Source organism: Podarcis cretensis (assembly GCF_951804945.1).
Source record: "Podarcis cretensis genome assembly, chromosome: 4".
Taxonomy (NCBI): domain Eukaryota; kingdom Metazoa; phylum Chordata; class Lepidosauria; order Squamata; family Lacertidae; genus Podarcis; species Podarcis cretensis.
In genome coordinates, this window is record NC_137173.1 from 57,201,246 (window position 1) to 57,223,233 (window position 21,988).

A 21,988-nucleotide genomic window follows, 5' to 3' on the forward strand; every position below is an offset into this window, starting at 1 on the left:
CCCATCTGTTCCATAATTCATGATCTGTAGTAAGTTACATGGCTTCTAACAACATTGACTTGTGTGCTAGTATTTTGTCAACACAGAATGAAAAATGCTGTCAGTCAGAATGATAACATTTGGCAGATACCATTATGGTTTTCTGCAAGCACCAACAGCAGAATAAGTCAAGTATACACTTAGTTTGAAGTCTTGTTTTCTTCAAGTGACGTGTGTCCTCCATGAAAGGACTAGAGGACGTATGTGGGATTCCCAGCAGCAAATACTTCCGAAGAGAAAATTACCCAAGAGAGAAATGCAGCTCTTGAGGCTGGTGTTACAGGTTTTAATTCAGTAATTACAGTTCCACATGGGATTGTCTTCTATTGTCTAAACTGGCATGACTGCATGTTGCCAATTGTGTTACCTTTGACTTGATCTATTTTAGATGTGTAATTACCAATGTTTGTTTGAATGTGCACAGAAAATTCTGCCCTTGATTCACCAACTGCTACTTTGTGGGAAAATAAAAGTAGAAATTCTTCTAGTTTGTTTTAAGTACTGTTCCCTGCTCCCTTTTCCACACACAGCTAGTTAAGAGAAACTCAGCATGCTGGATGATTTGTTTAGTGAGTCCAGACCCTCCAAGTGTCCCTATTTTCCAGGGATGTCCCTGATTTAGTGAGGCCGTCCTGGTTTTTCATTTGATCCTGGATCATCCCTCTTTTACTTAGGATGTCCCTGTTTTCATTGGAGAAATGTTGGAGCCCTACCCATTGCCACCCCATCACCGCACTTACCTGACCTGGGGGTTGTGGTTCGTGGGCTTTACTAGTCAAAACAGGAGCATCAGTGATCGCCCTCTCACACCGGAAACAAACCAGGACTGCTCCAAGAATACACACTGGCGAGCCACTCCCTTACCTGCTTGTGATTGGCCAAGTGGATAGCCAGCTGATCAGGGGTTTTTTAAAAACAAAATTGATTCCCCCTTCACTTCTCACTTCCTTCTGTGGCCCCCTAGCCTCAAGCTGTTGCCCTCCCATTAATGCAATTTTCACCTGTCACCCCTTAGAATATCTTGGGGGGCCCCGGTTGGAAAACACTGCTCTAAACTACTTCAAATATGAAACTAGATACCCAAATGAATATTTAATGTCCAAGCTTCACGTTTTGAAAAATAACTGTTTTCTTAAAATCTGATTTGCATTGAGAGAGAAAATATATGACCATGTTTGCACCTACCCTGCTCAATTCTTTGCCAGAGGATGGGACGGATTTCTTTATTTATTACAGATTTCTCGGAAAGAAGTGCATTGATACAAACTAGTTCTTGAATTTCAGAATGCATTGTCTTCCTGTCAACTGCAGTACATTTTTAACTGCCCGAATCTAGACAGAAAATTTAATTTAGGAGTTTTCCACATAAAGCTTTTATTGGCACATAAAAAATAGAAACTGGATTTGTTGAGGCTATATAGCCAGGTCACATAGAAATATCACATAAAATGAATCAATAGCCAGCTTCTCTTGCTGTTAAAAAACAAAAAGACAAGTGTCTGTCCCTTCGCACAGAAGGGGTATGGACAGAAGACGAAAAGCTGCAGATACCGTTAGAGGCGGCATTGTGCAGTGTGTTTCAAATAAAGTTCTTTGTGAAGATGATAACTTACATTTATTAAGTTGGATGAAGGGTGGTATATAAATTAAATAAAAAAATAATGAAGTGTGATGCCGGAAGCCCTGAACATATTAATTTCTGCCTCAAGTTAAAGCGCTGGTCATGATTCAGGTTCCATGAGAGACTGATGGAACTCAAAGAAGGAGGACCTGCCCCATCAAATTCATTTTTAGCATATTCTGTGAACAGATATGAAGAGTACTAAAGAGATGAGCTGTATTTGTTCTTGCATAGCTCTGTGCGTATATTGACATCACTGCATGTGCACCAGAATTACCATATTGAGATTAAGATGGGGTTTTTTTTATTTAAGAACTAACTCTAGTTTGTGTCTGTGTCTGCAAGATTTCTAATGGCACTTTAGTTGTTCCTTAGTTACATGTAATGGAGCAAACATTGAAACATAATTTAATGCCTGACAACTCATGCAGTGAAAAGGATGAATATAGGCAACTTTTATCATCAAAATATAACTTATAATGGTGTCTACGACCATTCAGTAAGGTAGTTTGCAGTGTCCTGCTGTGTGATGAGGAAACCTTGACCACTTTACTCTGACCACATATTTATGATCATGTGTGGACATGTAGTGAAATTCTCTGTACTACTTGGCAGGATATTCCAGACTTAATGGAAAACTACATTTGGTAAATCATTCCTACTCAAAACCATAAGGTCTGTTCTACCAGGACGTTCTCGTGTGTAAGCTCCCTTAAAGTGAATGAGAGCAGGATAACCCAACATTTTAATGGGGCTTACGCCAAATAACTTCTTGAGTGATTTTTACATTTTCTAGACCAAACATGGCAATTCTGCTCTCTTCTCTCAGAGGAATAGTATGTCTCTGGTAACTGCAGCTGGGGTCATAAATACTTTTCTTATCTTGTTCCATTAACTTGCTTCCCCATAAGCAAAGGACTAGAATAACACCAGTCTTTGGCAAGAAAATACCTGTTGCCCCCTTGCTACCAGCATGTACGTAATATGCTCATCCAGAAGTTCAACAAGTCAGCCTACTATAGGCTTAACAGTTGATACTGTGATGAATATGTCTTTGTATCCTTGGTTCTGACTCCATCCTCTGCCACCCAGTCATCTATAAGAAATATATGTTCCCACATGCAATCTTGTGGGGGCCAGGGAATGACATCCATGTCTTTCTGGCTTGATGATTTGAGACATCTTAACAAAAGAAAACCACATCCCTGTATCTATCTTCATATAGGATGCAAAACCAGGGTAACATAGGACACATATGATGGCATTGCTGAAAAAGTCCCTCCAGTAATAATAATTCAAAGGAGATCATGAATCCCTTATTCCCATTCAGTTCAAGAAGTGCTTTGCTTTTGTATAAGTGAATACAGAAGTCTTATTCATCCTGTGGTACCTAATTTCAGCTTTATTGATGTGTTTGGGGTGAATGTGTGTAACCTTAAAGTGGGGTGAGGGCATGGAGGTGCATTAGTTGCAAAAGAGGCTCAGTCAGGTAGGTGGAATGCACCATTAAAAAATCCAGCATAAGCATGCTCATTGTGGCACGGGGCCAACTTCCCCCTAATGTACCTTGATTTGAAAAGGAAAGCCTGAAAAGGAATCTATTGCTTTCATTATTAATGAAATGGCTGGTACTGTAGATCCATCCATTTGACAGGCCATTTCCACCAGAGGTTTAGTTTTCTAAAGGAAGTTGCACTTCAAGATGTCCCTTACCTCAGGGATAGACCATCTGCTTCGCGTGCAGAATGCCCCATGTTCAATTTCTGCCATCTTCAGGGAGGGCTGGGAATGTTCGATGTCTGAAACTCAGGAGTGCAGCTTTCGGTCGGTGTAAACAATACTGAGCAAGATGGACCTGACTCTGCATAAAGCAGCTTCCTCTGTTCCTTCTTGAGTCCTCAAGATTTAAAGTGGCAATTGGAGATGGGGTGAATTGTGAGTCGTTCAAGATGTAGGAATCCCTTCCTGATCATTGGTTTGTGTATCACTGAGAAGGAATATTGAATTTAACTTCGTCATATTGCAAAATAATCATATATTTTAAGCATATTTTAAATTATTTCCTTGCAAAAGTTCAGTCTCACAATTACATCATTCCCAGAGGATATAAATTCTGCTTTTCAGTAGTAGTGTAACTATCACAGGGAGCAGCTGAAGACTGAGATAAATAGGCAGAACTGGCACAGGATGTGCTCAGGTTTATCTTGTTCCACGCACCGCCATTCTGTCTAGGGGCCCTAGATCTATATAATGGAGACACTAGAAGTGTAAAATTTTCCAAAGTGTTGAAGCCGCAGACAAATTCACTATCTTGTATTGCTTTTACTGATGCAATAATCAGTTTAATATTTATTAGGATAGTGCATAGTAGTGCTTTCACAAAAGAAGAATTCTCTGTTACTGAGATACATACCGTATTTTTCGCTCTATAAGACGCACCAGACCATAAGACGCACCTAGTTTTTGGAGGAGGAAAAGAAGGAAAAAAATATTCTGAATCTCAGAAGCCAGAACAGCAAGAGGGATCGCTGCGCAGTGAAAGCAGCAATCCCTCTTGCTTTTCTGGCTTCTGGGATAGCTGCGCAGCCTGCATTCGCTCCATAAGACACACACACATTTCCCCTTACTTTTTAGGAGAGGAAAAAGTGAGTCTTATAGAGCAAAAAATACAGTATTCTTAGTTATACAGTATGTTTCTTTTGATTTGGTTTTATTTAACACCCCTCATTATCTTTCTTGCATATTTAACAATATGCCCTTTGAATTGTGTGATAGTGTTAATCCAGAAAAGTAATAAAACCATGATAAAACCACCATAATTTGTTTGATATTTCAATGGAGGCAGAGGAATGAGAATTGAGTTTAGATGTGGAAGAAACAGATTTAAATCCCTATTACCTGTGTTGGTTACCCTACAACTGGTAGGGTATGTTCCCTGAGAACACTGTAGTGGTGATGAGTTTTAGGCCATTTTATACAAGGATGCTAACTATGCAGGCTGTTGGTACATGACTTGACCACAAATTAATCATGGATTTCTGAGGAGAGTACCATTTTTGTACACATTTCCAAACATCTTCACATTACATGTTTAGGCATGAATTATGCCTGTAAAATCTCAGATATTCACCTCACAACAGAATGTGTGAACCAGTCTTATTTGGTGATTGGTAGAATGCTTCTAGTACAATCCATTGGAATGTTTCGTATGCAAGCCCCACTGAAATGACAATACTTAACTTTTCCCTCCTTCAATACAGCAACCTCTGAGAAGATGATTCTGAAACATTCTTCTCATGTTTTTGTTTATATTAGTAGAAAGTACATAGAGATCCAGAATTGGCCTCCACAGTCACCTATGGACACACTGCTAAGACCATATTCATGGAAGACAATCTTACTCAGCTATGACTGATTGCAAAAGAAGACGACATATAGATAAAAATATAAATGCAATCACATTTAATCAAAACTTGCTCCCTATCGGATATGAAGGAGCACAAATTTTGGCTGGCCACCAAACTGTTAAAACCTTCCCAAAAGCAATGTTTCAAATTAATGCCATCAGGTAATTTACATCTTACGTCTTAACTAAAAGATCTTCAAACTGAAAACAGTGTTTAAAAACAGTTAGGGAAAGCAGACTTCACAATAGAGTTGTTGACAAGATCCAGTTTAAACTCACCAGGTTTTTCTGTGTGGTGTTTTGTTTGGTTTGGAGGTACTGTTACAAATTCATTCTGACACATTCATTGAAACAAGTGCATATTTTGTTCTGCAAGAATCTATACCCTGAGCCTTTTAAAGATGCAAACGATCAAAAATAGGATTTGCTCTAAATTATTTGCTGATCCTGGTTAGAGGAGTCAAGAAAAGCCTTTCCTTATCATAGCAGGTGCATTGCAGCACAGGCGGCGCATGAGCTAGCTCTCTCTCACTCATGCTCGGTTACTGTCGGTCAATGCACGATAGTAACCTCGGATTGTGATGCTTGAGCAGCGAGGAAGCAGATGTTGGATTGGCTGCACTGTGGCTGTTGCTAAGATGAGAAAGAAAAAGAATGGGGAATATTAAGGACCGAAATCATTGCTGGGGGAAAGATGCATAGTTCTATTCTGTAAAAAGCATGTGAATTACGTAATCCACAAGTCACCTTGGAGCCTGCGTTTTCAAACACAGCAGAAGTATTCGTTTCGTATACCCGCATTTTAAAAAGGGAAATAAGCAGCTAGTCTGAATTAACTGCAGGAAGTAGAAACCCAGTACAGAGACACAATTTTAAAGCCACCCTTTCTGAATGGCACTTGATTAGTTTAATTGTTTTTTCTTCTTGTTATTGTTCTCGGAAAATCCACATAGATGCACCTTGTCTAAGAAAATTATTTTTCTTTGGTAAAAGGGGCACATGGTATTTTTAGCATCTGACCTGTAAAAACTGTGAGTCAGTGACTTAATTGGACATCATATTCTATCAGGGAGAGATGGAACGAGGGCTATATATTTCACAGATGCCTGTTCAGGTGCATCTCAGGCATGTGCAAATAGACATATTGTACTACATGGGTTTGTGGGTTTGAACCCTACATTGGACAAAAGATTCCTGCATTGCAGGAGTTTGGACTAGATGATCCTTGGGATCCCTTTCAACTTCACAATTCTGTTACAGTGGTACCTCAGGTTACATACGCTTCAGATTACATACACTTCAGGTTACAGACTCTGCTAACCCAGAAATAGTGCTTCAGGTTAAGAACTTTGCTTCAAGATGAGAACAGAAATCGCGCTCTGGCAGCGCAGCAGCAGCAGGAGGCCCCATTAGCTAAAGTGGTGTTTCAGGTTAAGAACAGTTTCAGGTTAAGTACGGACCTCCGGAACAAATTAAGTACTTAACCCGAGGTACCACTGTATTCTATTCTATTCTATTATTCTATAGTTGTCTCAAAGTATAAGGACCTCCTTCACCTAGCCCTACTCCTGAAGATAAGACTTTACATAGGCCCTGCCATGATCTTGAGCAAACTTTTTCAGCAGGAAGCTGGTCCACTGTCCCTCAGACCTTGTGGGGGGCCAAACTATTTTTTTTTGGGGGGGGAGAGAACGAATTCCTATGCCCCACAAATAACCCAGAGATGCATTTTAAATAAAAGGACACATTTTACTCATGTGCAAAGATGCTGATTCCCGGACCATCTGCGGGCCTGATTTAGAAGGTGATGGGGCCGGATCTGGCCCCCGGACCTTACTTTGCCTATCTATGATCTTGAGTCTCCACTAATATTTAAGAAGGGGTAGGACTGCAGAGTCTCCCACAACCCTCAACTTCTCTCTTGCGAGTGCAGCATCTATCCTGCCCAGTCTCTTGTTCCTTGCCTTAGCTCCCCTATGGGCAGCTCTTCTGCTATTTTACTAATTGTGGCCTAGACTCTGGCTCTAGCCCTCCTGAATGAACTGCACCCCGCTTCTCCCTTCCAAGCGGGACTGATGGGGCTGGAGTTGATGGGAATGGGATGGCAGGGAAGGACTTCGCCTCCACCATGGTAGGTTTCTTAAGGACATACTTTGCATTGCCCTGGAGTGAATGAAAGCTACTCTGTGATGCAGAAGTGAAGAAAGAGGCCTGTTTCTTAGGTACACAGCAGGTTTTACTGTTCCCCATTGGTCTTGCAAACTGGCAAGAATTGAATGGATGTGTGTGCCTTGCGAAGGTAGTAAAAGTGTGTAGAAATGTAAACATGGAGGGAATCGCATCTGCCCCCCCCCACTCCCAGCCTCCTTGGTTTTTTAAGTTCCACCTACAATGGGATCTACATACATATCTGACTGTGTGCACAGTCTCTGAACACATCCTCTAAACCAGGCATAGGCAAACTTGGCCCTCCAGATGTTTTGGGACTACAACTCCCATCATCCCTGACCACTGGTCCTGTTAGCTAGGGATGATGGGAGTTGTAGTCCCAAAACATCTGGAGGGCCAAGTTTGCCTATTCGTGCTCTAAACCCTACAAAAGGTATGACTTTAGTTGTATTTTCTCATAACCATTGGGTTGTTGCAAAATAAAAGGAAATACAAACCATACTATATACAGCCAACAAAGTGGGGAACAGGACAGGACTTCAGCCTGTCAACTAACAAAATCATCATCAAATAACGCTCCCCTCAAGCAATGTCAGACTGAATGGTCCCTCATTAGTCAATTGTGGTTTGTGTGGGAAATGTGTTTCTGATTTATTTTATGCAGCAAATGTAAGAATAGTTACTTTACCTGTCACATATTTGTCAGAATCTGAAAGAAATAACACATTTTAATTCCATTAAGATTTTCAGGCAAAAATCTTCATTGCAGTGAAGTATATTTTTGGCAGTACAATAAATAATTATAGTCTACTTGACCACATTTACACAAAACAACTCTCTCAATAAGCACGTGTCATTGTTTGTAAGAGGAGGACTGCAAATTCCTTCTTTAAAGAAACACACACCTGTAGAGACATCATGTCTGTGTTCCTTGCTGAAATGCTGGCACTTGAATCCAACCCTGGATGCTTGTGTTGTACGAATTAGCTGCAGAGTATAAACAGAGTGCAAACAAAATAAATAAGTAAATTAAGGACAACAATGCCCCTTGGGGGTGAGGTGAAATACATACATTTTTATACTACAGCTCAGAACCACTGCTGTTCATTCACAATACATTCAACTGGGGATTTAAGCTCATTTATTTCATAAATGCAGAGGAAGAAACAATTATTTGGTGTACTTCAGAAAATTATGCATCATTTTCACCTCCAGCTAATTCTTCCCTTTCTCTTCACTCAGTTCTGCGAGTATAACTTAGGAACATTCAGGACTGTCTTACTCCAGAATCCAAGGAACCATTCTTTTAAATCAGAAACATTTGTTTCTAGTATTTCATAGCATTAATTTTTTTTCAAAAGTCCTGAATTCCTAAAATCATGGCAATAAAATTGTTGCCGTTTTTGTTATAATAAAAGAGGTTCTAGTGGCAAGGACAGCAATTACTTTGTACTCGGGTTGTTGTATTTGAAAACAGCAACTGGAGGAAGAAAGTGGCAATTTAACACCTTTTGGAGCATTAGTCTTTCAGCTAGATACCAGAGGAAGCAATTGAGAAAAGTTCAAGATTGAGACTATTACAAAATCAGAACAAACAGCATCTCTTGTGGTGTATCATTACATAACTGAATGTTTATCCCTGTACACAGGTCCTATCGAAAAGCATCCACAGCAAGTTTGGTGATTTTTAAGTCCATGGCATGAAAGGAACAGATATATTTCTATTTGTGGTAAAATATAAAACACAGAGTTTGCCTGATAAGGGCAACAGCTATGACTCCTTTAACTTTCAGATCTTCAGTGTCGGATCACTAGGAATGAGCTGAATCCATTTGTGTGGGTGCTTGATGTTTGTAGGAGACATGAATAGTGCCTAGGGAAGTCACAGCTTGTGTACCAGTCAGGGTACACAAAGTCAATTCACTGTAGATGAGGCCAGATCAAGCAGCTAAAATCTAGGCAGAAGCTCTCTTCTATAGAAAACAGATAAAAACAGGACCTTGGATAGCTCCAAATGAGCCATACTGAGTGAAGCACAAGGAAGTGGAATATAGATGTTGTTCTAGCAGCAAGATAGTCATCTGAAGGTTTTTATAGGTTGACACCCCTGGCAGTGTCACTGGCTTTGGCTTACTGGAGGAGCTGTTAAGGGTCCTCACCTTATTTTACAGTCTTTGACTTCTGCTAGGTTGAGGAAGTAGAGGTTCTGAAAGGAGACACCTTCTGGGTCCAAGAATAATGTCTGGACTCTGTTCTCCAACCAGAAGTGCACTGAATAAGCTAAGAAAGTTTCTCCCCACCAGAAACTGTGTTTTCGTCTCATCAGAGGCATCTACTGTACAGTGCAAGGTCCAAGGGTCAGGGTCATAAAAGGTTGCTTTAGTTCTTTGAGATCTTCTGGCTCATAGGGGAGCCCAGCAGTTTCCAGTCAAGCAACAGGACCTTGACCAATTCCAAGGGCCCCTGCTAAAACAGTTATGAAAGATAATTGTCCCTCCAGGTAGCTGGAGCCAACTGAAGTCTTATGTAGGCTGACCAGTCGTGTAGCAAGTAGGCTCTGTCTCTCTGGAGGAGCTGACTGGCTGGTTAAAGGGCCCTCACTTTGTTTTGTAGCCTTTGATTTCTGCACGGCTGGGGAGATAGAGGGACTAATCCTTGAGTTAGTGGCAGAGCCATGCCCTCTGGCTGGGGGAACTCTGAATAAGGTAATCATGGTTCTTCTCCTGAGGACATAGCCTGAACCTCATCAGAAGCCTATGGAGTACACTGCAAGGTGCTCGGATTGTAATCCAAGACAGGCTGGGACTTTGCCTTTGATTATTTGGGCATGATTGTCTTGGGATAAGTTCATTTACAGGACAAAACCATATATGAGTTCAGAGGGGTCTAGAACACGGAAAGTTTAGCCAACTGCCTCCCATGTTGCAGCAATCAGATGGATGATGTTTCTTACAGCTAGGAGACTAGAGTTCTGTTTGCTGCCTGGGGAAGAAAAGTAGAGCTTTTCCTGTTATCAACCCACTGGGCTTGAGTGAAATGGACTGAAACAGTGTATTTATGGGAACACTCAGAAGGAACTTCTTCTTGACAGAGCTCCAAAAAGTATCTACAGAGTTACATTAAAAAATCCTCAAGTCTGCCTTGCTTATCCAAAGAAATTCATTAGTGTTTTCTATCTTTGCGAACATGTACAAATACACCACATGGAGATCATTTGGTGCAATTAATTGCAGGGTCTATCATGCAAACTAGGAAGCTGCTTTACAAATGAGAATCAAGTAACATAATCCACGAGGACAGGACAGGCTGATTTGGAGGTGAGCCAGAAATGAATCTTCTCTCAGTTTTAACCTAAACTAACCTGACCTGGATTTAGACATACCCCATGAGGCAGAATTTCAGTAGTCAATGTGCTCTGGGTAGAAAATGTATGAATATTGTGATTATATACTTTTAGTTGTAGAGATTTTTATTGTGTAATTCAATATCTTGCCTATGTGTGGAGTTTTTGTTGTTGTTTTGTACTGGAAGTATGAAAGAACATCTGTTTCTGGAAATTATTCAGTTCTTTGTTGCCATTCAGTTAGCCCTTGTAATAACTTAAAAAGAAAGGAGCGTGGAGAGTGTAAAGGGGAAGCTGAAAGTCCTCTCTGAAAAGGATGGGAATTTGGAAAAAGCAGTGCATTTTAATAATGGCCCTCAACCACAGTTTAATGTGTTTGGACAAAATTAATTTCTTGGATACAATTTGTCATGGACAAGATATTCATCTTAACTTGACAGACCCTTCAGAAGTTAATTAGCAACAGGTATGGGTAAAAATTCATCAGATCAAGTTATGAAGATACCAACCATTCACAAAATAGTGAAGACCAGCTTAAAGAAGTAAAGTGCATACTTTGGGATAACATTTTGCTTATGTTTGTTCAGATAAAATAGCATATTTGCAGTTCTAACAGGGAGAATTTTAAGCGAACTCAAAAGTTAAAAGGCAAAGGTTTTTGTGACATTATAAACTATTGTGTAATATGCTGGGGAATAAAACTGATTATGTGGAAAGAATGACAATATGATGGAGGTCTAGGTCACTATGGTGGTAAAATAGCCACCCAGCCTTTTAAAAATGCCATCTAAATAGTTTTGTGGTCCTACTGGTCTGTTTGTTCTTCAGCTATTCCTACTATTAGCAAGATAATTTTTTTCCTGATACCCAGAAGGGAGGTAGCTCAGCTGCAATGTGTGATGGGCAGCAGTGATAGCTTTGTCTTCCTGGAACCTGATCACATGTCTGAAACAGGGGATGTGAAAACTTCCCCTTTGAGATAAACTTAGTCATGTACTGTATTAGTTACCATGGGTTAAAGCTGTAATGCTGCTATTATTATTTACTAAATTTCTATATTGCACTTCATCCAAATATCACAGGGCAATTTACAATATAACCCCCCCTCAAAATACATAACATAATAACAAACAAAAACAACACCTGCGCACACACAGTTTAAAATGCCATAGATTGTTTAATTAGCCAAAGGCCTGGGAGAAAAGGAATATTTTTGCCTGGTGCCTAAAGATATGTAACAAAGGCGCCAGATGACCTTTCTGGGGAGTGCATTCCACTTTAGACAGGTACTATATTCTCAAAAAAGTACAGTGGTACCTTGGAAATCGAATGGAATCTGTTCTGAAAGTCCGTTCAACTTCCAAAATGTTCAGAAACCAAGGTGCAGCTTCCGATTGTGGAAGCCGTGTCCGACGTTCGGGTTCCAAAGAACGTTTGCAAACTGGAACACTCACTTCCAGATTTATTTCATATTACTTTATCTACTTTATCAGTTGATATTAAACCAACATACTGAATGTAGGTTGTCTAGGATTTGAAAACAGATGAAAGTTCAGTATTATCATGGTTGCTCAGTTTTTCAGTTTCCGAACTGCAGGAACAGTAAAAACCATCCTTCTAAAATCCACTTAATGCATTTTCTTTCTGCTAGCACTGATGTGTTCACTGTGTAGTGGGTTTCTGTTTAATGCTTCTACACATTTCAGAAGAAATTATGATGGCTAATTAGAATAGTTCAGGAATGTTTTAGCAGGTTCTGTGTTTAGTGTGTTGGCAGTGAAAATATTTTCATTTCTGAGACTTCATTAATGCAAATAATCCAGAGGAGAGCTAAAAACGCTGTTGTCAATGCTCTAGGCATAAACAAAAAATCTGGAAGAAATCCAGATTGTTTCCACATTCATGGGGGGAATATTATTATTTTATCATTCAGGAACACAGATGCTACTGTTACACTAAATTTTAGAGAAATTGTGCAAATTTGCCAGTTTCACCAGGCCTCTAGATTTTTTTTTGTGTCTCTAGGCTAGGGATGAGTGAAAATATCAGTGTTGGTTTCTCTCAGTTTTCCCAATCATATTTTGATATGAGTCTGCAGTTTTCTTTTAAAATCCTCATGAAAACTACTCAGCATTTTAGTCTGGATATATACATTTTTGTATGCCGTTTAGCCTAGTATACATATTTTTGCAAAGCAATGCATTTTTGGATGCTATTTCCCCTGATCCATGAATTTTTATGATATATAATTACTTGGCTGTGGAGTTGTGCTGCAAAATTTGGAGAAGTGTGGATTTTGTGCTTTGTGCATTGTTTCAGCTACTGCAAACTGAATTGAAGTTATTCCACTTCCCTACTCGAGCCCATTAGAAATGTTTTAGTGGTATTGTTACTAGTTGTAAAGGAAATAGTGCTAAGATGATAGTTGGATGGATGGATGGATGGATGGATGGGTTTTCCATTGCTCCTCCCTGTAGCCCCATCCTCCCAGATGTTCTCCAGCAGGTTCCCCAAACCCTCCAGAACTGATTTGTGGGCACACAGGGAGCTGCAGAGAATGAGAGTGGAATGGGAAACCCCATTTCATTCATGGAAATCTATCCTGTTGGCAGGTTAGCACCATTGGATGTCAGCCTGTGTGTGTGTGTATGTATGTGTGTGTGTGTGTGTGTATATATATATATATAGAGAGAGAGAGAGAGAGAGAGTTTTGATTGGTGTGTGGCCTTGTTATGAACCCTTGAATATTTGGGCTTTAGCTCATAATAGAATCACAAAATCTAATCGGTGGCAGCTTGATTGGCACAGGCATATCTTTCTCCAGCCCCAGTATGTGTCCTACATCCTTATGAGCACAGGTGCCTGCCTTGTCTCTTTGTGTTAAGAGAGAGAGATCCTTCCAGGAAAGACTCCTCTTCAAAAGCAAACGCAAGATCTTTTTTCTAACAATAATAACCTGCCAAATGTTTACCAAAAGGCTTGAATTGCTTGAAAAGAAGCTGTTCTGTAAATTCACAGAAAAGATTAAAACAGTAAATCATGTAACTTCACCTCATCACTTTCCCCCTTATTTGGAGGCAAACAAACGCACAGAGCAAGACACATTCTGACTCATAATTCCTCAAACCTGTAGACCTGAAGCTTGCCATGTGGAATACATCCTTGAGTCACTTGCATGAAGCCTGGTGGGAGCAGGGTTATTATCGTTCATTGACCCATTTAAGAGGCTCTCCCTCTCTGCTCTGGATTGCAGGCATGTGGCTGTATCTACTTATATCTAGCTTTATGTTGCTTCTCACACAATGCCAGCACCTGCTTTTAAGAACCAGATCCTGACAAAGTTGTCTTATTGAAAAATTCATTTTCACAATCTTTTAAGACAACATTTAATGAAAATTATATCTGTGTAGGAGAATGGATCATTTTTTTTTCTAAAGCATGAAAGCTGCCATTCTCGCTAATAATATTAAGAAGAATTTCAGTGTTATAGCCTTTTCTACGTCAAGCTTTCTTCTCCAACCACACAAGTCCAAGCCTACCAACTGGTTGTCTTTCTTCTGTAATGTTGGCATTAAAGAAACAAACCTTGGCAGTAGCTCATAGGAAACGAAGGATTGGTAGTATCAGAATCTATTTACATAAATGCATTGTGCTGAAATATAGACAACGTGCACTTTTTGTTTGCCACTTCAGGGGCAATGTGTGAAGTAGAGACTTGTGGATCTTAGTGTGTCAGTTTGCCTATCATAGTTACTCACAACCAAGACCCCAAACCATCTTTTGATCCTCATTTACAAGCAGACTTTGGTTTGAGAAAACCATAGTTTGCACTATTTGAACACCAGTTGGAAACAGACGTTACTCTTCACGTGTGGCGGAGTGGGGGGAGGAAATGTATGAGCTCAGCATTAACTCATTCATGATCTTCAAAATTGGGGTTTGGAGTGTTGTGCAATTGTGGCTGTTGTGTCAAGAGCATGTTGGTGACTTTTGGAAGGTTCCGGTTTGCCGTTGTTTGGTTTCTTTTCATTCTAATTGGTGAAGTTGTTTATAGTAGACTTTAGCTCCAAGTCAGAGGAGCTGGCTTATGAGAAGACTGAGGTGAAGGGAGATGGTCTCTGCTATCTCACCAAGAGGAATACCTGCACTGGGATAGATGGAGGTAGTCAAAAAGGTTAATGTACCGTTTAGCTCAGTGTTTCCCAACCTTGGGTCTCCAGCTGTTTTGGGACTTCAACTCCCATCATACTTAGCGAGCAAGACAGGGATGATGGGAAGTGTAGTCCAAACAAGCTAGAGACCAAAGGTTGGGAAACACTGGTTTAGCCGCAAATCCCTTAAGAGAGGAGTCAACAACCTTTTTGGACCAGGGGGTACATTTCAAATTTTGAATGTGTGCTGAGGGCTCCAGTTAGACTGTCATATTGTAGCTATTTATCTGGGATCAAGTCCCGTCAAACACAAAAGACTTCTGAACTTTTTGCTTCATAACATTTTTTTTAGGAGGACTAGAGACTTAGTCTGCAGCGCTTTCCTGAGGGCACCAGTGAAGACCTTTGTAGGCACCCTGGCACCCTCAGATGGTGGGCTGGTGACCCCTCTTTTAAATGGCTTAAGAAATAGTACCAGTAAAGTTATGGCCCGCTAGCCCCAAATTATGTGGTATTTTCTCTTCCTTTGGGGCTCAATCTGTGCTCTTACTAGTTTGTTGATTTTTGGATAACGTCAGCAAGATTACTGCTAAGAGAGAATTACTGTAAAGAGAAGTTTAAAGAATTTCACACTTCCTAAGGAAATCTAAGTTGACGTACATACAACATACTAATACGGCAGTGATGAATTTGTGGTAAACGACTTGTAGTTGGGCAGGAAGCATGAGGTCACACCATCTGCTAAATGGCCAGCCACAAATGCTATAGTGTTAGGGGTCCAACTGCCTAGTGGGTTGTCACGTCTCATTAGTTTCTCTGAAGAAAAGCATTATCTAGTTATTAAATTTATACAATGAATAGGCTGCTGCTGGGGGGGGGGGAGTATGGCATGCACTGCTTTAGAAAGATCCATAAACCTTACTTTGTAAAGACTTCCTTCTGTTTAACAACACAATGCAGTCTGTCAGATCTAATGCCTAGCTGAAATTTAATCCATGGCTCTGAGAGAACAATAAAGTTAAAGGGGTATACGAGAGTTTCTGGAATCTATATTTTAGTTAAATTAACAATTTAACTGCTTTTTCCCCCCAGTTCATGCCCTAGTTTCTTACCTGACTGATTCCTGCTTTTAGACAATGGTTCGTATAAGTGCCTTGTGCTGTTATGCCAGAGATTTAGTTAAGAGATCAGTGCTTATAATCGCTCTCTAACTCCTTAGGCCACGGTTTTACAATAATAGTGTTTATCCCTTTGGAAATCGTATTTACTTCCTACACTTTTTGAGGAAACTTTCTCACAAATCCCACATGCTTTTTATATTTTGGGACTCCATGATGGTGTCTTGAGATAGGATTGTTTTGTATACACATCATTTGATTAGGTTTTTCATTAACTGGTGAAGGCATTTTTGTAAAACAGCATATATTGTGGAGGAAAGAAGGGCATCTCTTGGTGTCTCTTCTAGATCACAAATGGTGACTTGGTCAGCATAATTCCATTCCACTACTGTTGTTTTGTTTTTAGCAATGCAAGGTATTCATTTTGTGCAGGTCTTAGACTTTTGCCCGAAAATTCTACCCCGACAGCACCAGTGTTTATAATCGCAGGAAGCATGCAATGCCAATATAGAATTTATGGGTCAACAGATTCTAAATCAGATTAGCCTCGAAATGTTCTGCAGCAGAGAAAGGCTCTAGTTCTTTCTGTGTCTGAATATTTTTAATCCTCCATGAGGGATTATAAGGGGCACAATGCTGGTATTACATAGATAACTAGTCTCTACTTGGTTGACCTTCATAGGCAACAAGACCTTTCACCCATTTCCAGAGAAGAATTAATGCATGCCATTGTGTTTTAGGGTCTCAGTAGCCTGAAATGCTTGTTAACAAAATCCAGTTCTTTAATTCATTTTGTACTCTTCCCCTTTAATAAATAAATAAATAAATAAATAAATAAATAAATAAATGTTTTTACGCTTGGGTTAAATACTGTGGGGAGGCAGCAGTGTATACATTGCTTAATGTGGCTAGACCAGTTGTGAAATCCTGGGAAAATACAGTTACTTAATGTGGTAAGGCCAGTTGTAAAACACAATGATGCAGGCAAAGGGAACCTGTGACCTACCAGAGGATGTTGCACTTCAGTTCCCATCATCCCTAGCAAGCATAGCCAATGGCCCAGGGATGATGGAAGTTGTAGTTTGTCTGTCTTTTTGTAACTTCCTTTCTCTCGAACTGGGATTCAAGACAGCTTACAACATTTTAAAAACATCAGTATAAAAGACAAGGTCATGAAAGCAAACTAGTTAAACACAATAGTTAAAAAATAAAGCACAATTAAAACTGGCACTGAGTTACTGATTGCCCTGATACCAGCCCAGTGGTCAACATCACTGGCACCTAGTTTTCAGAGACCTACCTGAAAAAGAAGGTCTTAGCCTGCCAGTGGAGCGATAACAAGGAGGAAGCCCGTCAAACCTCTCTTGGGAGGGAATTTCACAGTATGGGAGCCGCCACAGAAAAGTCTGTCTCTTGTATCTCCACCAGCTGTGCTTCTGATGTTGATGGGACCGAGAAAAGATGCTGTGCTGGTCCCGGGGGGAGGTTACCGTGGGGCGAGGTCCAGGACCTGGGTCGAGGGTTGGTAGTCTGTCCTCCACGGGCGAGGCGGGGTCCAAAGCGAGGAGCCGGGCAAGGACAGGAACTCTGGAGGAACAGGACTGGGTGCTGGCCGAAACAGCTCTTCAACGACATTGCTCCCGCAACCTGGGACTGGGCTGACTGGCCTTTATCTTCTCTGAGGCCAGGGGTGGTCCCGGCCCCCAGGTGACCCGCCTCTCCTGGCCTTAAGGCGAGCACTCCTCCTGGGAGAAACCACTTCCCTCCGCCTCTCTGCCCTGAGCCTCTGCAGCTCAGGAGAGGCTGAAGGGTTACTGGACCCAGGGGAAGACTCACCTTCCCCTGACAGGGCTGGGAGAGGCGCACCTGTAGGCAATGCGTCCTCAATCGCCTCTGGAGCCAGAGTGGATTCACCTGGTGCCTGCTCCTGAGGATCCGGCACAGGTGCAGGCGCTTCAGAATCAAGGCCCTGCCCCAGCTCAGCCGGCCCTGCAGGCGGGGACTCCTGTGCAGGCTGGGATTCCTCCGGTTCAGCCTCTGAATCGGATTCCCAGGCCATCACAGATGCTCAGCTGAGGATCATAGCGCCTGGACAGATTAGTAAAGTGAGATACAGATCTTTCGGGTATCCTGTGCCCCAGCCACATACGGCTTTATAGGTGATAACCATCACTTTGAATTGTGACCAGAAACAGACCAGTGGCCAGTTGTTTTCACAAGGAAGTAACATGCTCCCTGCAACTAGCCCCAGTGAGCAGTCTGGCTGCAGCATTCTGGGCCAGCTGAAACTTCCAAACATTTTTCAAAGGCACCTGCACAGAGAGCAATTTGCAGTAGTCCAACAGAGATGTAACTATGGCAGACATCACCGTGGCCAGGTCTGACATGTCAGTAGTTTAGCAACATCTGGAGCACAGGTTCCCGCATACCTGCAGTACTGCCTGGATCCAATTTTCTATTTTTCTTTTTCTGCAGTTAAGTCATTTCCATCAAGCTAGTGACGTTTCCTGAACAATTGCTACATGTTCTCACCCAGCACACATTATTCTTGTTCGGAGGTGGACATCTCTGACAGCGTTCATTGTAAACCTTCTTCCACACTGGCAGCTTAAACGCAGCTTGCGGAATGCACTTAAGGTTGCACCTTGACAAATAATTTATGATGAGCGCTTTTCAGTATGCAGTTGGTATTTTTTGAAAGGCGTGGATACGGAGTGACATTTTATCTTGCTTTCAACTCCTTTTCATACTGTGAAGATTCCTGGAAATCAGTGAGGCTTGCGTTTTCAACACTGTTCAAGAGCCAAGTACCGTACATTGGAAACCTCGTATATGTTTGTCAAAATGTCTGTATAAACACAATTGATGGGGGTATAGCAGCTGGAGCAGTCTGCTAAAATCAATGCAGACATTACAAGCAAACTCTAGGCCTTAAAGCGGGTTACAAAAAAAGAGACAAGACAATACATTTTATCAATAAGAAGAATTAGAAACAATGATTTGAGACTTTCAAAAAGTTGAAATAATAAACTAAAAAGAGGTTAAAGCTCGCATCAACTTTCTAAATATCTGGGTAAGGTAAAGGGACCCCTGACCATTAGGTCCAGTCGTGGCCGACTCTGGGGTTGCGGCGCTCATCTCGCTTTATTGGCTGAGGGCGCCGGCGTACAGCTTCTGGGTCATGTGGCCAGCATGACTAAGCCGCATCTGTCAAACCAGAGCAGTGCACAGAAACGCCGTTTACCTTCCCGCCAGAGTGCTACCTATTTATCTACTTGCACTTTGACGTGCTTTCGAACTGCTAGGTTGGCAGGAAAATATCTGGGTAGGCTTGCCTAAATAAAAATGCTTTTAGCAGGCAGCAAAAGGAGTACGGTGAAGGCACTTGCCTGATGTCAACAGGCAGGGAGTTGAAAAGTGTAGGTGCTGCAACAACCTAATTTCTGCCTCTTAAACTACGAAGAAATAGATAAACAAAACCCAGAAAGGTGTAGCGTGCTTGAAATACCATGCTAAGACAACTCTACTAGGGAAAAGATCGTAGGTAATAAAATGGTAAAGAGCTTTTATTTACAACAAATAAATGTTCACTGTTTATGTTTTCCTTGTAAGATTTTTCAAGAAAATGGAAAAATACAAAGAAGTTCTCTCCACAGTGCATAGTTTTATTACATATTGAATATCAAACCAAGCACTTAAATTGAGGCTACCTGACAAGGTCTAGCTTGTGTAGAGACTAGCGACATCTTGAGTCTTAAATCAATCTTGGGATGCAAGTACTTCAGATTCTAATCTGCTAGAATGACTAGGAAGACGTGGGGTAAACTTCTAAACATTGCACGACCTTCTTTTGCAGGTTTCAAGACCTTGTTGAAAGGAATTTCAGGAAAGTTCAGCAGTGGAGAACTTGTGGCCATTATGGGTCCTTCTGGAGCTGGAAAGTCAACTCTCATGAACATCCTGGCAGGATACAGGTGAGTGAGGGCAACGGTCAATTCCCACATTATGTTGTTTAGATATAACTAATTTTAAGTGTGCAGCTAAACTTGTAATATGTGAGATGACAAACATGTGCTTGTAGAATGCATTTATGCCCACTGGAGAACCAGAATTGGCTGCACCTTCTTTGTCATATTTATTCACTGTCACAAACTTGCATTTGCTGCCAGGGACACTGGTGGCGCTGTAGGTTAAACCACAGAGCCTAGGACTTGCCGATCAGAAGGTCGGCGGTTCAAATCCCCGCGACGCGGTGAGCTCCCGTTGTTCAGTCCCAGCTTCTGCCAACCTAGCAGTTTGAAAGCACGTCAAAGTGCAAGTAGATAAATAGGTACCGCTCCGGCGGGAAGGTAAACGGCATTTCCGTGTGCTGCTCTGGTTCACAAATGGCTTAGTCATGCTGGCCACATGACCCGGAAGCTGTCTGAGGACAAACGCCGGCTCCCTCGGCCAATAAAGCGAGATGAGTGTAGCAACCCCAGAGTCGGTCACGACTGGACCTAATGGTTAAGGGTCCCTTTACCTTTACCTTATAATACATAGAAGAACCTTGTGTCTAATCCTTGTTCTTAAGCAAATATTTCACCTTGTATTTATAAAACATATTTTTTTTAAAAAAAAGCCTTAATACATATCAGCAACACTGTTACTCAAACCTGCTCCTGCAGATTTGGATTCCCTGGTTTAAAGTCTACAAGTGTTTTGATAAAACAAAGATTTTCACTCATTGTGCTGCATGATTGAGAGAACTCCAGAGATTCAGAAGTACCGTATTTTTCGCTCTATAACACGCACCTGACTATAACACGCACGTAGTTTTTAGAGGAGGAAAATCCGTAGGCATGCCACCCATAGGCATTCCCTCCATAACACGCACAGACATTTCCCCTTACTTTCTAGGAGGAAAAAAGTGAGTGTTATGGTGCAAAAAATACGGTAAATACTATGCCACCTGCTCCGAGGGCTGATTTGCTCATTGCAGTCTTCTGAATGTAGGACTTGTCTACAATCTCATGATTTACAAAACAGCCTTGGAGCTCTCGGTGAGTCAGATGAGTGAGTGAGATCACTTCACACATTGTGTTTACTTGCATCTGCAGAAGCATAATTGACTTGCATGTCTTTTTTAAAAAATGTAAAGTGCACATAGGGGTAAGAGACAAATTTGGTTCAGTTCACCTGCCTAATTCACACTTTAAGAACCAAAGAATAGCTATCCTTCAAAATGTACACGTCTCCTAATTTGGGAATGGAATTTTCTAGCCAAGCAATGTTTACAAAAATGTAGAGTGCATAATCGTTAACATCATAGTGAGAATACCATAACAATGCATTGTATTAGGGGAAATCACTTGCAAAAGTGAGTACATTAGTCAAATCTGCATACTTACATAAGGCTAAATTTGCATCAAAATGCAGATGAACTTCCATGAGGATTTTTTTAAAATGAAAATTGATCATTTTACTACAAATTCATAAAATATTATATGCATAAAACTGGCAAATTTGTGCAGAAATGTGGAGAACAGAATTCAAGACTGAAAAATGGGAAACAGAGAACTGTATTTGACAAATAAGTCAGTCCCTAAGTGCAAGCCAGCCCTTAGCTTTGTCTCCCCCTAAAGGATGTGAAGGAAAGTTTCATGCTCTTTTTCTTTTCTTGACCAATTTCAGAGAGACTGGGATGAAAGGAGAGATCCTCATCAATGGACAACCCCGTGATCTGCGCTCTTTCCGCAAAGTGTCCTGTTACATAATGCAAGATGACATGCTACTTCCACATCTTACTGTCCAAGAAGCCATGATGGTAATTGAACCATATTCCACCTGAACTTCCCCATGACTGTGGCTTCAGGACTGCTTGATCCTTTATAAGGCTTAACCCTGTGTGCTGTTACCCTGACAAACCTCTTTGCAGGCTTAAGTGCTGCAAAGTGAAGCAGTCTGTAGACTTGATCACTCTGCTCTTGCCTTGGAGCAGGCAATGAGAAGTTTGTTTTATAGCTCAAAGGAAGAAGTCCCATTTTATTCATTATTTACCGAACTTCTAAACTGTCCATCAAAATAATTCCCAGAGTGCAAGCATTAAATAAGCAATCAATAAAACACGTCTGAAATGATAAAACCTTGATCAAAACTTTC

The 21,988-nt window shown here is 41.1% G+C and overlaps 1 protein-coding gene across 2 annotated transcripts in view; it reads left to right on the forward strand.

Annotated features, from left to right (window-relative positions):
* Window positions 1–21,988, forward strand: part of ABCG1 (ATP binding cassette subfamily G member 1) — a 49,050-nt gene that overhangs the window by 6,709 nt on the left and 20,353 nt on the right. For both annotated transcript variants that reach the window (XM_079973179.1, XM_079973180.1), the window contains exons 3-4: window positions 19,704–19,821; window positions 21,521–21,653. In XM_079973179.1, coding sequence (XP_079829305.1) covers window positions 19,704–19,821; window positions 21,521–21,653 — 251 coding nt within the window. The remainder of the gene's footprint in view (window positions 1–19,703; window positions 19,822–21,520; window positions 21,654–21,988) is intronic.